The 18,029-nt window shown below is 46.2% G+C and overlaps 1 protein-coding gene across 4 annotated transcripts in view; it reads left to right on the forward strand.

The window, feature by feature from the left end:
• SYTL1 (synaptotagmin like 1) overlaps nucleotides 1-18,029 on the forward strand; it is a 288,286-nt gene that overhangs the window by 226,929 nt on the left and 43,328 nt on the right. For all 4 annotated transcript variants that reach the window (XM_069622898.1, XM_069622895.1, XM_069622897.1 and 1 more), the window contains 5 exons: nucleotides 8,992-9,158; nucleotides 9,743-9,845; nucleotides 11,237-11,398; nucleotides 12,375-12,453; nucleotides 13,751-13,850. In XM_069622898.1, coding sequence (XP_069478999.1) covers nucleotides 8,992-9,158; nucleotides 9,743-9,845; nucleotides 11,237-11,398; nucleotides 12,375-12,453; nucleotides 13,751-13,850 — 611 coding nt within the window. The remainder of the gene's footprint in view (nucleotides 1-8,991; nucleotides 9,159-9,742; nucleotides 9,846-11,236; nucleotides 11,399-12,374; nucleotides 12,454-13,750; nucleotides 13,851-18,029) is intronic.

Below are 18,029 nucleotides of genomic sequence, written 5' to 3' on the forward strand. Positions count from 1 at the left end.
GAAAGAGAGCAGAAACTGTTCCTCTAGAGCGGAGGTGGGCAACCTGTGGCTCTCCAGATAATGTGATCCCTCCGCATTCACTATACTTTGTGGGGATGGTAAAGAGGTTGGCGACCCCTGTTCAAGAGTAGAATAGCGTTCTATTCACATGGCATTCTACACCAGAGAGAATATTTCACTGGGCATTTTGGGAGGGGGGTGGCAGCATTCTGCTCTTGTGCCATGTGTGAGAAGAGCGTTACTGAAACTAGTTGCCTTCTCATCCAGCAGACAAAGTACACAACACTATTCCTGGCCTTGGGTGGGAGGCGAGCTTTTTGACAGCCTTCTCATCTACCAAAACAACCACACCGAAGATGAACTTTCTACAAACATGTAAAGTCTCTCTCCAAAACCGTCTAATACATCAGAGACACGTTGGCGCGAGACCATGTTCCTGCTCTGCATGTGAGAAGCGTTGTAGTGAAGAACCCCTCTTCACATCCACCAGAGAATACGCACCAGGGTAAATGCACATTAGCTGCACAACGACAGCTTTCAGATTTTATCCCCAAAGAAATCATTTCCACCCATCAAATAGTCCACACTTGGAGGACCCCATTTTCCTGCTCTGCATGTGACAAGAGCTTTAATGAAGAAAACATGTCATGTCACAGATGAGACCAGGAAAACTCCTCACATCGTTATGTGGGTTGGCGCGCGTTGGGGCACATCCCAGGGGAAGTGACGTCAAGGCGAGGGAGGCAGCTCTTCTCATCCACCAGAGAATCCACGCCAGCCAGGGTATAGACTCCAAACAATTCCCAGTGGCGCGTGATGTTTCATGCACAGATTTTAAGAAGAGTATTAATAATACCGAGTCACCTTCCCATTTAACAGACGCCACAGAAACAGGTCACGTTTTCGCAGTCAGCATTTTTCTGACAAATCTTCCATGGCGGATGTGTCTTGCAGCATAGGTATAGCTCAGCCTGCAAGCCGATCACCACAAATCCTTTCATCCTCTTCTTGGAGGTGAAGTTATAAAAGGTGGTTGGGGAGAGCGGGTGTGGAGGGGTTGGGGGACACCTGCAGAGAGAGGAAAATGAAAGAAGAGCAGCGGAAGGAGGGGAAAAAAAGACAGTATCAAGAGGTGCAGAGAGACCCGACACGGGACGCGGGGACGCACAAAGCAGGGAAGGGGCATACAAAATGGAGGTGAGGAAATACATTTGGAAGTGGTCAGGGTGACACAGACAGTACCTGTATGTTATGTTATCTAATTGTGTAAAGAGCTTGTTCGCCCAAAGGCATCTTGGAGCTAGGAAACAAACAGAATGGTCAATCCGTGTCCAGGCCTAGAAGAGCAGCGTTTTCAGAAGGCGTCTGAATTCCAGATGGTTTTAAGTACATCTAAGGAGCGTGCAGGCCACAACCTGCCAGCAGCAATTGAGAATGCCTGGCCCCCCAGCCTAGAAAGGCAAAACCTAGGAACCAGGACTAGGCAAGCGCTGCCAGAATGGAGAGCTCGACTTGGAAGGCAGGGAGCAAACCGATCGCGAAGATAGTCTGCCGCTGATGATAATAAGCCCGGGTGGACTAGACAGAGGACTTTGCACTCTGCACTTCTGGCCACTGGAAGCCAGTATGTGACAATAGTGGATGCAGAAACACGTACAGTGAAAAGAAACATTGCTGGTCCAACCCCACCCCAGAACTAGAGTTTCCATGCATAGAACGCCAACAGTGAATCCTCTTAAATTGTCTAATCCAAGAGTGAGAAATGAATAGCGTGTGCAAGGAGGGAGACTGACTTTTCTCCAGATGGTTGTCATCTCTTTCACCATCGATTTGACACTAGAAACATTTGGGGTGGGAAAGGCTTTAATTAAAAAATAGATACATTCTTATCCACAAGGAATAGGCAATGGAACAACACCTGCCACTAAACGGTATCAGAATAGATTCAGGGCCTCACTCAGATATGCAAAGACATTTGTACAGAAATAACACTGGTGGTAAATACCTGCTCTGCGGGTAGTATTTATGAATGTCCACCCTATTAAAAATGTACCAGTGGGGGAGGTGGTATTTCTGGATTACATATGGCAGTATTCCAGAAATACCACCTCTATCAGTTTAACCACAAAAGCAATTAAAACAAATTATGTCAATTTCCTCCTTCAATGTGATGGTGAAAATGGACAATGATCATTTTCTTAATTCAGAAAAGGGAAAATATTGACCCTTTTGTGCATTACATTGGAAAGGTGAGGAGGGGGTTAATCAGAGATGCCCACTTTCACACCCCATTCCAATAACCCATGTCAAACTAGTTTCTGCTCTATAGAAGGGAATTTCTCTAGGCATTTAATACTTTTTACCTGCAGATGTCTGTGCCAGATGCACATATGCGCTGTATTTGGTGCTCTGGGGAGGATCATGACTCCTACATCTGCATACTCTGACAGGCAGTGTATTTGAATGTTTGGGAGAATAGCTCAGGAGCAACACCTTCAACTTGGAACCAAGATGACGCGCAGCAACACAGGTTCGATCCCCCCTCTGCGCTTAGAAACCTCTGGGTATTAAGAGCGTTATAAATAACCCATTACAATTACAATTCGCCAGGAGCAGATTGCAAAAATGTTCGCGGCACTCCATAAAGGCAGGAGCAGAGGTTGCACTATTGGTCCTCCTAGTCTACGCACAAACCGTCACATCCACAGTATCGTGTCCCAGTTCTGGCCCCAGCTGAGAAGCCTGCCCGGCCAAAACATATAAAAAAAGAGGAAAGCTAAGAGGTGGAGGTTCTGGGGAGAGTATTCCTGCTCAAGACTGCGCCCATCTTCCGATTCCAAGAGAAAGCACCATAGGACCCAGCGTCCACAGCCCGAGGTGGAACCGATCCTGGCCTGTGGGGAATGGAAGATACTCTTTCTATCCTCTCTTCTGCCTTTGACACAGTCATCCTGCTCAACCGTCTCTGTGATAACCTGGGTATCAACGATCAGGCCCTGGCTTGGCTGACCTCTTTCCTCTCTGATCGACCCTCCCAGGTCCAACTTGTGTCTTTCCTCTCCTCCATCTCTATCTCTACCTATGGTGTTGCCTAGTGGTCTAACCTCTCCCCCTGGCTGGTCAACAAATACCTGGCACTTCTTGCCCACCGCATTGCCGCTCTCTGGCCCAACTTACCGTGCTATGGGGATGATACTCAACTCATTTCCAGGCTCCCTTCCGCCACTACTTCTCCTTCGCTCATCTCTGACTGTCTGCTATCCAGGAGTGGTGTGCCGCCAATGATCTCTGCCTTAATGCCAGTAAGACCGAGATTCTCCTAATCAGCACACCTGCTCCCTCCTTTCTTGTCACTCTCTGGCCGGCCTCTCTTGGCCCTTTTCCTGCTCCAACTTGTGAGGCTAAAGACCTTGGGGTCATCTTCGACACCCCACTCTCCTTCTCTCCTCACATCTCTGACGTCTCTTATAAGTCACACTACGAGCTGCACCTCCTCAGAGGTATTCTTCCTTTCCTCTCCTTTCCCCAGAAGCTCACTGTCTCCAGATCTCTGGTTCTCTCTAGGCTGGACTACTGCAACAGCCTCTTTCTAAATCTGCCTGCTTCTACTCTCCGCCCTCTGTAACTCATCCAGAACAGGACTGGTTCCCAGTGGCTGTGAGGATTACGTTCAAAACCCTATGCATTATCCACAAAGCCTTCTGGGGCCTGAGGCCTCAATACCGTCAACTCTCTCTTCCTAAATATCTTCCTTCTCGAGCTCTTTGCTCATCCGCCTCCAACTCCCTCTGAGTCAGTCGCTTCTCCAAGCAACGAGTTGGGGGTAGATCTCTTTCATTGGCTGGGGTCTTCCTCTGAAAAAGCCTCCCTGAAACGCGAGGAGAACCATCTCCGGTTCTGGAAGCACCTCAAAACTTAACTCTTTGCTTCTGCTTTCTCTCCTCCTCTCCCCTGCTGATCTCCTGTCTGAAACTGTACTGGTCACCTCTGATCTCAGGCCCAGGTCCCCTCCCCTGCCAGTAGCACCCCTGCACTGCTTCCTGGCATCCCCCGCACTGGGGACTGTTTCTGTATCCCTACAGCCCCCCACCAGCACTTGACACCGGATGTCTGCACTTACCCTTGCACTGGCCACCAGCTGGCGCACTTTTACCTATTGCTTTATTTATTCTATTTACTTTACTGTCGTTCCCATGTACTTCACTGCCCCTCCCCTTCCCACCGCACTTTGCCCCTTCCCCTGCACTTGAGCGATCTCAATGTCGCCTGGCCTAGTAAGATCGTTGTCTCTGTCTTCCCTCTGTTCCCCCTCCCTTGCCTCGTTGTGCCTTGAAACGCTTGTGTATAGGCGCATATCATACCTCTTCTCGGCCAGAACAGTCAGTGTTCGCCATATGCCAGTAGAAGGCTCTGGCACCTTCTGTTGAGCCTTCCACTGATCATTCATTGGACAATGCTGAGTGGCATATTCCCCATCACTGTACTCCTGTGGGACTCTCTCTTTGAGTCATTACTGCATCCGGATCCTGTCTCTGTGGCACCACAGGTGCTGAAGGAGGTTGGTGACCCAGTGCATTGCACTAAAATGGCCCCGAAATGGCCGGGCATCCTTGATTCCGACTACTGAAATTAGGTTATCTTAAGGCGGGGGGTAACTAAAGAAACCTGTGATTCAGTTCTGGGAAAGACCTGAATGTGCACCACCCGTCCACAGGAAGGATTAGAAAAGCATAGCCCCGTTCCTGGAGAATTGCTATGCGCCGCCAACCCGCAACCTCCTAAATTCTTTCGGTTGAGATTTCTAATGCTAGACGCAACCTAAATGCTTTCCTCTGCATGCTAGAGTCCAAGATGTTAGATTCTCAATGAGGACATATTTCTGGCCTGGGTCTTCACTTCATGCAGCTAAAGCCCCTTCAACCATTGCAACTTATTGTCCCTCCTCATGGGACGTTGCAAAGTAGGCGGTCCAGCAAAAGCCAGACGAGTTTTAGAAGCTCGTATGGATTGTAGCAATGCTGCAAAGCACAGATCTATCCTGGACACTGTTGATTACTTGGTACAGGTGTGGGCATCTGATGCCAACTATCAAGACCTACATTTTATTTGCCAGCTGATGGACATGCCCTGTGATAGGATCCTCCACTGGCGCCAAGGCTGATGACTCCTTAGAAATGGTAAAGCATTCATGGCCACAGCAACATCGCCAAGGCTGACAACCTCTGCTTCTCATGCTTGACAGCCCCACAAGCCTCTGTAACAGAGGCGTTTTCATGGAAGCCGGAGCTGTGGTCCTATCATAGACACTCTTTAATGGTCCCTCCCAGCCATTAGGGTCAGCAATTTTGAAATGGCTTTATCCAGGGAGACTTCAATCACCACTGGGAGGCAGGATTTCAAGGTTCCTGTAGAGTTAGGAGTGGTATATCGCAGACTGGTGTGTCCTGCCGGTAGTTTTTCCAAAGACTCACTTTCATTCCATGAATCCTATTCCCCCAATCGTCCCTCTTTATGCCGTTTTCACCCATGAGGTTGCTAAACTATTCCAGGAAGGGTGCCATTGAGCCGATTCCGCATATAAATCTAGAAAGGGGTGGGTTTTCAAGGCCATTTCTTATCTCAAGAAGAATGGGAATCTTCAGCCAATCTTAGACCTTTACCTCTTGAACACGTTCTTGATGAAAGAGACGTTGACAATGGGGACTCTGGTCCTGATGTTCCAAGGGCTCTCTCAGGGAGACAGTGGTTGGTATCCCTGGGCCTCCAGAATGCATATTTCCACAAAACTGCCCTTGTGGCACACCAGAGATATCGATGTTGCGTCATAGGGGTGCCACTACTGGTTTACTTCTCTGCCTTCCGACTTAACGCAGCCCTGAAGATCTTTACAAAAGTGCTGGAGTGGTGGAAGCACACCAGAGGAACGACACTATGCAAGCTTTCCCTACCAGGACAACTTACTGATCAATGCCAAGTAGTCAGGTCTGGTTGCACAACTTCTTAACATGCAAGCTTCTCCACACCTGGGGAATCTCCCCGAATTTCAAGAATTCCTGTCTATACCGTGGAATTTAATTCAGAGGGGAGTTTTGGGCAGCAGGTTTTGGGAGGCCTTCCGGACTCCTGATCAAGATGAGTCATATTAGGTGTTGTTTCTGATCCAGCACTCTTTCAGAGTTTGCAGTTACCATGCCTCCTAAATTCCATTACCTTACACATTGTCCTGGTGCTGGACGAGAGGCTGTGGATGTGGCCCGTGCACTGGGCTCATTGGAATGCATTGTCCAATCTTCCCAAAGGGGACCAGGTATCCCCCCACCCCCTCATTTCCTCTCAGCCATTTCTCTGCATTCAGCTGTGGGCATTTTACTGCATTTGTGCTCCATTTGGGGGCAGGAGGGTATTGCAGGGTCAGGGAGTAGAGAATAAGGTGGGTTGGGTGAAGGGAGGCTGGCAGAAACGTGGTTTCTTATGTTAAAGGTTCTTAAACAACGCCCTGTTGCCACCTGCATAGTTTCTTGGCGCTCTGGCAGATCTGTAAAGCAAGAGGGGAGGGGGGGGGGGTAGGTTAGTAGGACTGAGTGGGAGAAAAGCACACAAGAGCTGTGCTGTGCTGTTGGCAGCTTCAGTTCGGTTGATATCGTACACTGAGCGTAGGTGTGTTTTCGGTTGGTAGACATCATGTGCTGTTGGGCAAGGCTATGTGTGGTTTGTTTTGTTGTTGTTGTGGTGTAGTGAAGAGTGTGCGGTTTGTTGTGCTGTAGAGGTATGATTGTATTTAGTTCAGACTTTGAAGAATCTATGCAGAAGTTTTTAGTGGGGTTGGTTAGTGGCAGTACCCTTTCCTACCCCCGCTGTTATGATTGTGTCCCATATCCCTTGCCCTGTCATACATTTGGGTGTGCATCTATTACCACCCCCACGGGTTCCCCCAGGGATGATGTGTTCACTGTGCCCCATGATCCGTCCTTACGAGATATTGCTCCCTAACACAGATAAGCCAATTAAAAGATATGGCTCATCAACACAAATGGGCTACACCCATGGAGAAATACCTACGTTTGAGATATCTGTGCAGTGGGAAAAAATGCCTGAAATTTGAGACACAGCAATAAATAGAAAAGGCCCAGATCCGAGGCACCCGGGAAGTGGGGAAAACATCCAAACCTGAAGCACAGCAGCAAGAAGAAAACATCCAGATCCGAGAGACCAAGGAAGTTTGGAAAACACACAAACTCAATACACAGCAGTAAGGAGAAAACACTTAGATTTGAGAGACCTGGGAAGAGGCAAAAAAACACCTAAATTTGAGATAAAGCAGTAAATGGGGAATCACCTACAATTTGGATACAGCAGTGATTGTAAAACTACTTACTAGCTTAGCAGGTAGTTGCAGACATCTAGCAAACCTGTGGCGAGAAAAGAAAGTGTTGGTTTCAAAGCTGTCGCTGGTTGGCTGCTTGTATTGTGTCTGCCCAATAGTAAAAGGTAGTTTATGGTGTCAGGTGGAGTCAAATCTCTGGGTCTGCTTTCAATAAAACCCACAGAAGTAGAAGGTAGGTTGATTGGGGGGAAAAAGGAAATAATAATCCTTCAGACAGCCTTAATGCTCAGTCCTCTACACGTGCTTCACCACTTTATATAATTGTGGCTCATCAGGAGGCAAATTGGCGTTCTGCTGTTGTAGTTGCAGTTATTTTCTTGTATCCACGATTATATTTGGTTATAGGTGTTTGCTATAGGTATGGGGAAATCTTTGTGTCAAGTTTTGACCCCTGGTTCTTTAGATGGAGGGCTGGACCCTTTTTTGCTAGCCTTAGCATGAAAATTCATCAGTCCTGGAGGGTCCATTCCTCCATCTAAATAACTCCTCATTCCTGTTAGGAATGACCTTGAGGAAATTAAGTTTGCAGATCTGTGCTCTAGAAGCGAATTCTTTTATTCAAGTGCCACAAAGCCTCTACGAACCACGGGAAGCTAGACCCACCTGCTGTCACCTGCCGTGAGCAGTTGCTCTCCTGACTCTTTCTCCATTCGGCCAACAGCACCCAGCATTGAGTCCCTGACTTAGCACCTCCCACTGCTCCGGACTCAACTGGTCATGTGACTATACTCATGTGACCCACAGAACTTTCTGGAAGGATACAGCCTAGGCTTACCATCTACCACTTGGACTGAGGCATTTCACACGCTGTCCCAGCTTTCTCTATTCGGCCAACAACACCCAGCATTGAGTCTCTGACCGAGCACCTCCAACCACTCCAGAATCAACTGGTCATGTGTCTATACTCACGTGACCCACAGAACTTTCAGGAAGGACACAGCCTAGGCTTACCATCTACCACTTGGACTGAGGCATTTCACTCGCTGTCACAACTTTCTCTATTCGGCCAACACCACCCAGCATTGAGTCCCTGACCGAGCACCTCCAACCACTCCAGAATCAACTGGTCATGTGACTCTGCTCACGTGACCCACAGAACTTTCAGGAAACACACTGCCTAGGCTTACCATCTTTCGCTTGGACTGAGGTGTCTCGCCTGCTGCCTCCTTCTCTGCTGTGTGTGTGCCCTCTGTGCGCCAGCCTTTCTCCATCTGGCCAATAACACCCGGCCGCAGGTTCCTGGACTAAGCCTGCCCTTTGTGCTGGTCATCGCGTTGCCCTTAGTACTGGTATACTGTTGCATCATTTTTAGTCCTGGTTTGATGTGTTATTGCTTTTAGCCTGGTTTACTATCTCATTCCTCTTAGCATTGGTTTGCTAATCTCTTACTATTAGCACTCCTTTTCTATCACATCATTGCACCGGACACCTATCGCACTGTTCTAGGGCTGGGTTACTATTGCATCTCTACTGGGACCTTGAATCTCCTTCTCCTTCCCATCACCTGCCTAGGCCTTGTTTTCAGATTGCTCCACTCACTGTTTGTAGTCCTTCTCTAGCCCTGACCCACACTCACCATAATCCCAGTGTCCTTCTGCCAAGTGTAGCTCAGCGGCAGCATCATGAGCCTGTACAGTGATGGCGATATTGGCAGTGTGGAGGTCCGCGGCTGCATCCAGTTTTCCCTGCAGTATGATTCCCGCAAGAAGGAGCTGATGATCCTCATCGTTCAGTGCAGGGACCTGGCTGAAGCCAAGAAGCAGAGATCTGACCCGTGAGTTTTTGGTTGCTTATGATCTGGTAGAGTTCTGACCTGTGGGTCCTGGGGTGCATATCATGTGGCTATAGGGAGCATGTAGGAGTTGATGTATGGCCTATGGTTTCTGGGTTTGTTTGTATGCATGATAAGGGAGCAGGGCTCCGACCCATGGGCTCTAGCGCATTTCTTATCCCGGGGTTAGGGAGCAAAGCTAGGGCCAATGATTTCTGGAATGCTCCTGATGCAAGCTAAGCGAGCCAAGATCAGATCTGTGGGTTCGTGTTCTGATCTTTTGGGTGGGAACACATATCTAATCTCTGGGTCCAATATGCTTTTGATCCCGTGCTTAGAGCAGATATCTGAGCTACAGATTTGGAGGTCTGCATCTTGATGGTTCCAATCAAATGTTAGGGGTTAGAAATCAAATCCATGTTTAGTGCTTTATGCATACTCTCATTCCTTTTCCATATTGATCCTGAGTATTGACTGGTCTTCACGTCACTCCTCCAGCACTCTTTCTCTATGACTATCTTCCGGCACTGATCTCTATTTGGCCTGCACTCGTTTCACACTGGTCGTTCATCTTACTCTCTCGCCAGCTATGTGAAGACCTACCTCCTCCCAGATAAATCCTCACTCAGTAAGCGAAAGACAAGAGTGAAGAAAAGATGCCTGGACCCCCTCTTCAACGAGACCCTGAAGGTGAGCTGTTGCCTTTTGTCAGCTATCGGGAGATGCTAACACTAGAATTGGTGGACACAGTAGAGATGATGACCTCCTCCACTTTCTCCAGCGATATTCAGAGACATCTCCTGCGCTCTGCCAGTAGTTATTCTGATTCCTGCCTCCCCTGGTCCAATTACCAGGGCCAAAAATGTAATAAATGTACAAAGGACTACACCCAACACCCCACTTCTTTGGACATATTTGATGTGAAACATCTTCCCTCCTGCCTCTTTGGTGTCCATCTGTTGGGATATTGAGTGTGGGCCTTCTAAAATCCAGATATGGCGGGGGAATAGTTGGTGACTCCTACCATGCAAGGCCTGTGTGGGGGGCTTCCCAACCACCTTTCAGTGGACTTGGCTACTTGCACCCTCAGGACTATTAGGATGCTGCAACATGATTTGCATTAATCAGCCACAGAACCTAGTGGTTACGTCATGATTTCCTACAATATGGCTCTGTTACCCAGGTGACGCAGCTAGACCATATGCTGTGACACCCCACGTGTTTCATCTTCCCGACGTCTCCACCTGTGCCACATGTTCTAACGGTTTCATATTCCGAACACCTCTGTTTTCCGACTTCCAAATGTATTCTTATTCTCTTGTGTGGACGGTGTTCCCCAGGTGTTAGCACTCATTTTTTATCCCTAAATGTTTCGTTTTTTTAATTTTCACCATGTTTATATTCAGGGTAGCAGCAACATTTGAAGGCATCCCCTTGCTGACCTAATTAGCTCCCAAACCCCACCCTTAAAATAACATTAGCTCCTTTCATAAACTTACTATCTGTACCTTTTTTTAAAAATTATGTACTGTGGGTGAATTTGTCAATGAATATTCTGCACTGAAAAACGTGCGTGGTGAATTTTCTGCCATGAAATCACTCGGTGCCGTGCACTTATATCTTTTCGTAACCTTGCCTTCGAGAGCGCACACCCTCATATACATTTCGTCCAGCACCTGCATGTTATCTAATTCTGAAGTATGTCTTATGTTTCCTTGTGTGTGTCCCAGTTCCAGCAATAAATCACAGCTCTCTTGTTCATCCTTACCCCGATTTAGCCCCCTCAGTCATGTGTCCCACCGCCCCATGTGTCCCAACGTCCCTGTGAATCCCAACTCTCAGTTGTTTCTCAACACCCCCGAATGTCTTAACTCTCACAGGGGTCTAGACTTGCAAACAAGTCCCAAGTTCCCACTTATCTTTTTATCGCCATTTCCCTGTGTGTCTTGACTCCCCTAGGTTTACCGACTCCATATGTCCAGACCCTTCCCTGCGTCACTGACTCCCTCTTTGTCATACCTCATGGGCCTGTGCTTTGCTGAAGTACACACAACTAAGAGTCCTGTTCTTTGTCTGCACAGTACAAGATTGAAAAGTCTGATCTTCAGAGCAGAATCCTGAACCTGTCAGTGTGGCATCACGACTCCTTGGGGCGCAACCTTTTTCTGGGTGAAGTGGAAATTGAGATGGGATCCTGGGACTGGACTCAAACGCAGCCAGTCTGGTTCAACCTTCAACCCCGGGTGAGAGAAACACAAGGAGCCTTCAGATATATATATATATCTACCCCTCTCTCTCTCTATCTCTCGCTCTCTCTCTCTCTCTCTCTCTCCCCCCCTCTCTCAACCTATGAAATGTCTGCTGTCACAACGATTCCCAAATCTTCGTTGGGTATAGTCTTCGAAAAAGTAGATGTAATGGTTCTATATGATTTCATCAACCACACTTACCTCGTCAACCTTTAGTTCAACTCCTGCCCGTTCTACGATTTTGTTTCTTTAATAGGGATCCTCACCATACCTCACCTCTCCCCCATCCCACTTTCACTCCATACCCCCACTAGACATAGACTCACATTTGTTGTTCATACGATTAACAGGAATCAAACTAAAAGTTGACTAGCTAAGTGTGATTGACAAAACCAGATTTAACATTTTCTCAGCAGTGAACCCTTTCTAATATTTCTTCTGCCTCAGTATCCACCACCCATTCAGTATCTAATAATGTCCACAGTTCTTTGGGTGTCAAAAGGTATCCTTCACATTTTGGGTGTCAGAAAGTTCCTATTTGTAAATCATGCACACTGATCTCTGGTTGTACATGTAGAACCTCTGTACATACAAGGCCACCATGGCTGCACCATAAATACATTGCCATCATGCTGGTCTCTCCCATGCTGTCAACTTGTCAGTTTCTACCATTTATCTTGTTATTTCATGCAGTTCTACCCCAACTGACTACTCTTCCACTCAACGCTGCCCCACCTGATTCTTCAGTGCTGTGCCACCCTGCACAATCCTCCCATGCTCTGCCATCCTGTCTCTGACATTCCCATGCACCGTCACACTACCAGACACTCCCATCTGGTGCTACCCTGCTACCGACGTGCCCATGCAGTACAACTCTCTACTCTACTGGACTTTTCCATGCAGTGTCTCCTTAACCCCTGTGGCATTCATTGCAGCCTTCTCTGACCAAGGTTCCTTCTAATCTCAACAGACCCCTTTGACGTCGGCTGTCCAATGCAGCCGGGGCAGGCTTGTGCTGTCCCTGAAGTTCGTCCCAGCTGGATCAGAAGGTAACACCTGCTCCTTTCTCTGTTCTTGGACTTAGTATTTTGCACTCTGGGTATTACTCGTTTCCCTTTTTATGTTCATGTGAAACCCTGCTCCCTTTATTTGACTGCTTCTACCTCACCTATTACTAGCCCTTTTCACACCTTCTTTGTTGCATGTCCTCCCTTCCATTTTCTTGGACCCTGTATCCTTTCCCCAGCTTTCCCCCAAATTGGATTTTACGTTTATGCTGCACTATTTCATTGCTCCAATCCCTGGTCCACCATTTTCCATTTCTCTAATTTCTGGTTCTCCCTTTTTCCATTTTCATTTGACTTTTCAGTTGTGGTCGCTTTTAAGCCTGTTAATGGTTAGGTAAGCCACACTTGTCAAAATTCGTCAAGGAGGACATTAGGCTTTAAATATTAGTCACAATGACTACTCAGACATGCGCACACACCTTTCACTCTCTCCCTCATCTTTCTTAGTGGGTCTTGGCGTATCTCATTGACTTAAGCCCTAAAGTTTATTTCCGTTGGAGCCAATGTATTGCTGGTATTATTTCTTGACAAAATAAGGTGGCAATGAAGAGTTCTTACTTGTACATCTGGGCGTGTACAACTCGTTGCACTAGTACACAGCTTGCATTTCTTGTCCAACAGTGAATATCCTTTAGATGTCTCGGGCGGAGTAGTTTCTGGTAGAATCAAGGCCTTATTTTAGACTTCCTGTGAAAGTATGACAGGCGTTTATATTGTTTCTTGGGTATATCTTTCTTGCTGACCTAAGGTGTTGGATTGTCTCTCTTCAGCTTTTGGTCAGTGAGGGACTTGAAGCTGAAAAGATACAGCAAATGTTGCCATTACGTTTTTAAAGTCTGTTGCGGGGCGAGAACCTGTACATTCTCACTGGTCCTTCTCTCAGACCACATTTGGGGTAAATTAAACTCCTCAATCATTTTCTTTTTACCACATTCGATGAATACTTAAATCCAACACCACAATCACTGCATCACCAAGGATTTCAATTCTACACGCCACCCTTCCGTCTTGCTGAATCTGTATCCGTGTACGTAGGCCCCCGACTTCATCATCAGATCTTCTTCTCATCCTTACCCTTCACCACTCGCTCGCTATCGACTCGCTCCTACCCCGTCAGAATAAACTTTACTGTTCCCTGGCCCTTCTGATCTCCGCTCATAGCTCCAGCCCACCACTCAATTCCGTCTCCCCTCGTAAGCTTCCCGCTCGCTCCCATCAGGCCACCTTTCACCTCCTGCGGGTCTCCCACCCCGTTGTAATGCTTTGCTTGTTCCTGCAGGTGTTGGCCTACCGCCCACAGGAGAGCTGCACATATGGGTGAAGGAAGCTCAGAACCTCCTGCCAATCCGCACCGGCACAATTGATTCGTTTGTGATATGGTAATGTTGAATTGTGATATTGCAATAAAGAGTGTGGCTCTGGAGGTAATGGTTGTATTGGGCGTGGCAGCTTTGGTATTGTGAACTTGTACAGGCCTCGTCCTACGGGCCATCATATAGAACAGAAATTAGTTGAAAAAGGCCCCATTTGAAAGGCGGTGTGGATTGTGCAACAACTTAAATGGGGGAGGAAACCCGGTATACGTTTAACTAAGATAGGTTAGCAACGTATACTCTGTCTGAGTCCGGGAGGACAAAGATCCGTATTTAAAGAGGAGACAGAGCTATAATGTAGATGCCACACATATAAAAAGCTCCCATTGGGAGAGCCACAGAGGGACCAGTCGTGGTTAAAATGATAAACATCAGATTTAATACAATTATGACCTAAAAAGTGATTAAATAGTGTGGTCCACAGTACATACTATTCATAAACATTTTAACATATATCAAACAGTCGTTACGTGATAAGCTAGGATTAGCTAATTGACAGTGTATCAAAAACAGGGATACACTCAACATCAAGAGGTACGCTTTACAGAAAGTGCAACGTATTCTACAGTAATTAGAATCAGTATGTCAAAAACTTAATAACTCTGGTGACAGTACAGAGTATTAGCTCGACATGTTTCAGTTCCTACAGTTATTATGGAACATTCATCAGGCGATATACAGGTGACCACGTAACCAAGACAACATTCAAAAACGAAATGATGACATTTGAAGTATTCGTAGCATCTGCAAAGTAAAAGACAAAAAAAGCGCAAAACGTGAGCTTCAAATTAGCCATTATTGTTGCATGTTCAAAATACATGAACCAAGGCATCTAAATAGAGGGAAATAAATATCTCCACTGATGCCTGTGGGTGCTCTCTACTCGAAATGTAGTAGGCGGTGTAGAACTGAGGGTCGTTCCTACCTAGGATATAGAAAAAACATCCAAATGAGCGCTGAGTAGTAGCTCACTATGAAAGCAGGATATGTGCTTAGGCTTAGCAAATAGCAAAACTAGTATCGCATAAAAAAACACATGAAAAGGTGTCCGGGTGAGAGAAACCCAGTGCTGAGAGACCCAACGAATTATCCACAATGTGCCCCATATAATTCCAGAAGTTGAGAAAAAGTCGGTGACTAGAACCTAAAGAGGTAGTTCAAGGTATAGTCTCTAATCTCGTGTGTTTATAGAAGACAGAAAGAAGGCGGCTAGTGGCACTCAAAAGTAAACAACTACCCAACAGGCAATACCTTCAAGTTGGTAGAAAGAGTGTCTGTCGTGACCAAATCCGACGGCCCCAGGATATAATCCTGCCGCCAGCGCTAGTGCTGTGTGGATCGTACGGAGAGTGCCGTCTGTTATGCGGGCAGCAGTGCAGCAGGACTGGGCGACCGATGTGTGAGTGGTAGTCAGGGAAATACAGTAGTCCTACAACTATGTTGGAAGAGAAAAGAGATGTAGAGCAAAGTGGTTAGTCATGGCAGCCATCATGGAATGGCTCAGACCGGACAAGGAATTAGTACACTAAGTAGCACACAGTCTACAAAAAACGATGGTCAGGGATCAAGTGAGTAAGCGATTATATGTTGTACCATTCAATAGATTCGTTAAGACCCCTGATATCACTCTGCAGAGTATGTATCATTTTTTGTTCCATATAAAGCAATTTTTTCTCCCGGGTGGCATAGTTAGATCCTTTAAGTGATAACAATATTGTCCATTTGAAATCCTCATGATGATGCTTCAGAAGATTGAAATGTTTCACCATGGGGGCATTTTCAGTACTGTTCTTGAGACAGCTCCGGTGTTCCATGATACGAGTTTTGGCTTTGCGGGTTGTTTTCCCTACATAGTGCAGTCCACATTTACAAGTGATCAGGTATACCACAAATTCAGTGTTACAGTTAGTCAAGTTTTTCTGTGTCCAGAGCTTTGACAGGCCAACATCTACATTTTTAGATCTAGAGGTCAATTTACAGACCCTGCACGAGCCACAAGGATAGTGACCGGTAGGTTCAGGCAGACTCCATAGGGTGGTTAATCTGGGTTCCTGGGTAGGGATAGGTTTAAGTTTGCTGTTACTAACCCTGTTACCTATCGTCGTGCTCCTTTTATAAGCAAAGATCGGCACACTCATAGAGGGGGAGGTCGTTTGAAAGATTTTCCAATTCTTCTTAATGATGTTGGTGATCTCAAAGCTCCGGTTAGAAAAGGTATTCACACACACAATACGATCATCTTTAGGTTTAACTGGTTTAGGTTCCAATAGTGCTTCTCGGTTGTTATTAAAAGCCCTTTTGGCTGATTTTTTCACCAGTTTATTAGGGTACCCTCTCTGTCTCAGTTTTTTTCACGAGTGTGTTCGCCTCCGCCTCGTATATTTCTTTCGTAGAACTATTCCTTTTAAGGCGTAAAAACTGGCCAAAGGGAAGGTTATCACGAAGATGTTTAATGTGATGGCTGGAATAATCGAGAAGGGAATTTTTATCGGTGGGTTTATGATAAGGCTTAATTTTCAAGACCCCATTGGTTGCAAAAATGGTTAAGTCGAGAAAATTAATAAACTCGTTACTAGACGTCATAGTAAACTGAAGGTGAGGATTAAGATTGTTAAGCCAGTTGAAAAAATTGTTAGCTTCAGTCAAGGTGCCTCTCCATATGACCAAGATGTCGTCAATGTAGCGACTCCACTTACCGATGTTATTACTATAGGGATTGAGGTTGCTGTAGACGTTGCTTTTCTCAAAGGTTTCTACGTACAAGTTAGCAACACTCGGAGCCATAGTGGCGCCCATCGCGGTCCCTTCAACTTGTTGGAAAATCTTACCATTGAACTCAAAATAGTTGCGTTTTAATGCCAGTTCAACGCACCAAAGGATAAACGAAGTAGGGACCGGATCATTACACCAATATCCCCCAACAAGCATCCCTTGATGCGATTGAAGAAATACTTCTGGGCCGCATTGATAATGATCCGGTCCCTACTTCGTTTATCCTTTGGTGCGTTGAACTGGCATTAAAACGCAACTATTTTGAGTTCAATGGTAAGATTTTCCAACAAGTTGAAGGGACCGCGATGGGCGCCACTATGGCTCCGAGTGTTGCTAACTTGTACGTAGAAACCTTTGAGGAAAGCAACGTCTACAGCAACCTCAATCCCTATAGTAATAACATCGGTAAGTGGAGTCGCTACATTGACGACATCTTGGTCATATGGAGAGGCTCCTTGACTGAAGCTAACAATTTTTTCAACTGGCTTAACAATCTTAATCCTCACCTTCAGTTTACTATGACGTCTAGTAACGAGCTTATTAATTTTCTCGACTTAACCATTTTTGCAACCAATGGGGTCTTGAAAATTAAGCCTTATCATAAACCCACCGATAAAAATTCCCTTCTTGATTATTCCAGCCATCACATTAAACATCTTCGTGATAACCTTCCCTTTGGCCAGTTTTTACGCCTTAAAAGGAATAGTTCTACGAAAGAAATATACGAGGCGGAGGCGAACACACTCGTGAAAAAACTGAGACAGAGAGGGTACCCTAATAAACTGGTGAAAAAATCAGCCAAAAGGGCTTTTAATAACAACCGAGAAGCACTATTGGAACCTAAACCAGTTAAACCTAAAGATGATCGTATTGTGTGTGTGAATACCTTTTCTAACCGGAGCTTTGAGATCACCAACATCATTAAGAAGAATTGGAAAATCTTTCAAACGACCTCCCCCTCTATAAGTGTGCCGATCTTTGCTTATAAAAGGAGCACGACGATAGGTAACAGGGTTAGTAACAGCAAACTTAAACCTATCCCTACCCAGGAACCCAGATTAACCACCCTATGGGGTCTGCCTGAACCTACCGGTCACTATCCTTGTGGCTCGTGCGGGGTCTGTAAATTGACCTCTAGATCTAAAAATGTAGATGTTGGCCTGTCAAAGCTCTGGACACAGAAAAACTTGACTAACTGTAACACTGAATTTGTGGTATACCTGATCACTTGTAAATGTGGACTGCACTATGTAGGGAAAACAACCCGCAAAGCCAAAACTCGTATCATGGAACACCGGAGCTGTCTCAAGAACAGTACTGAAAATGCCCCCATGGTGAAACATTTCAATCTTCTGAAGCATCATCACGAGGATTTCAAATGGACAATATTGTTATCACTTAAAGGATCTAACT

The sequence above is a fragment of the Ambystoma mexicanum genome, chromosome 11, assembly GCF_040938575.1.
Source record: "Ambystoma mexicanum isolate Mex_15411 chromosome 11, UKY_AmexF1_1, whole genome shotgun sequence".
NCBI lineage: Eukaryota > Metazoa > Chordata > Amphibia > Caudata > Ambystomatidae > Ambystoma > Ambystoma mexicanum.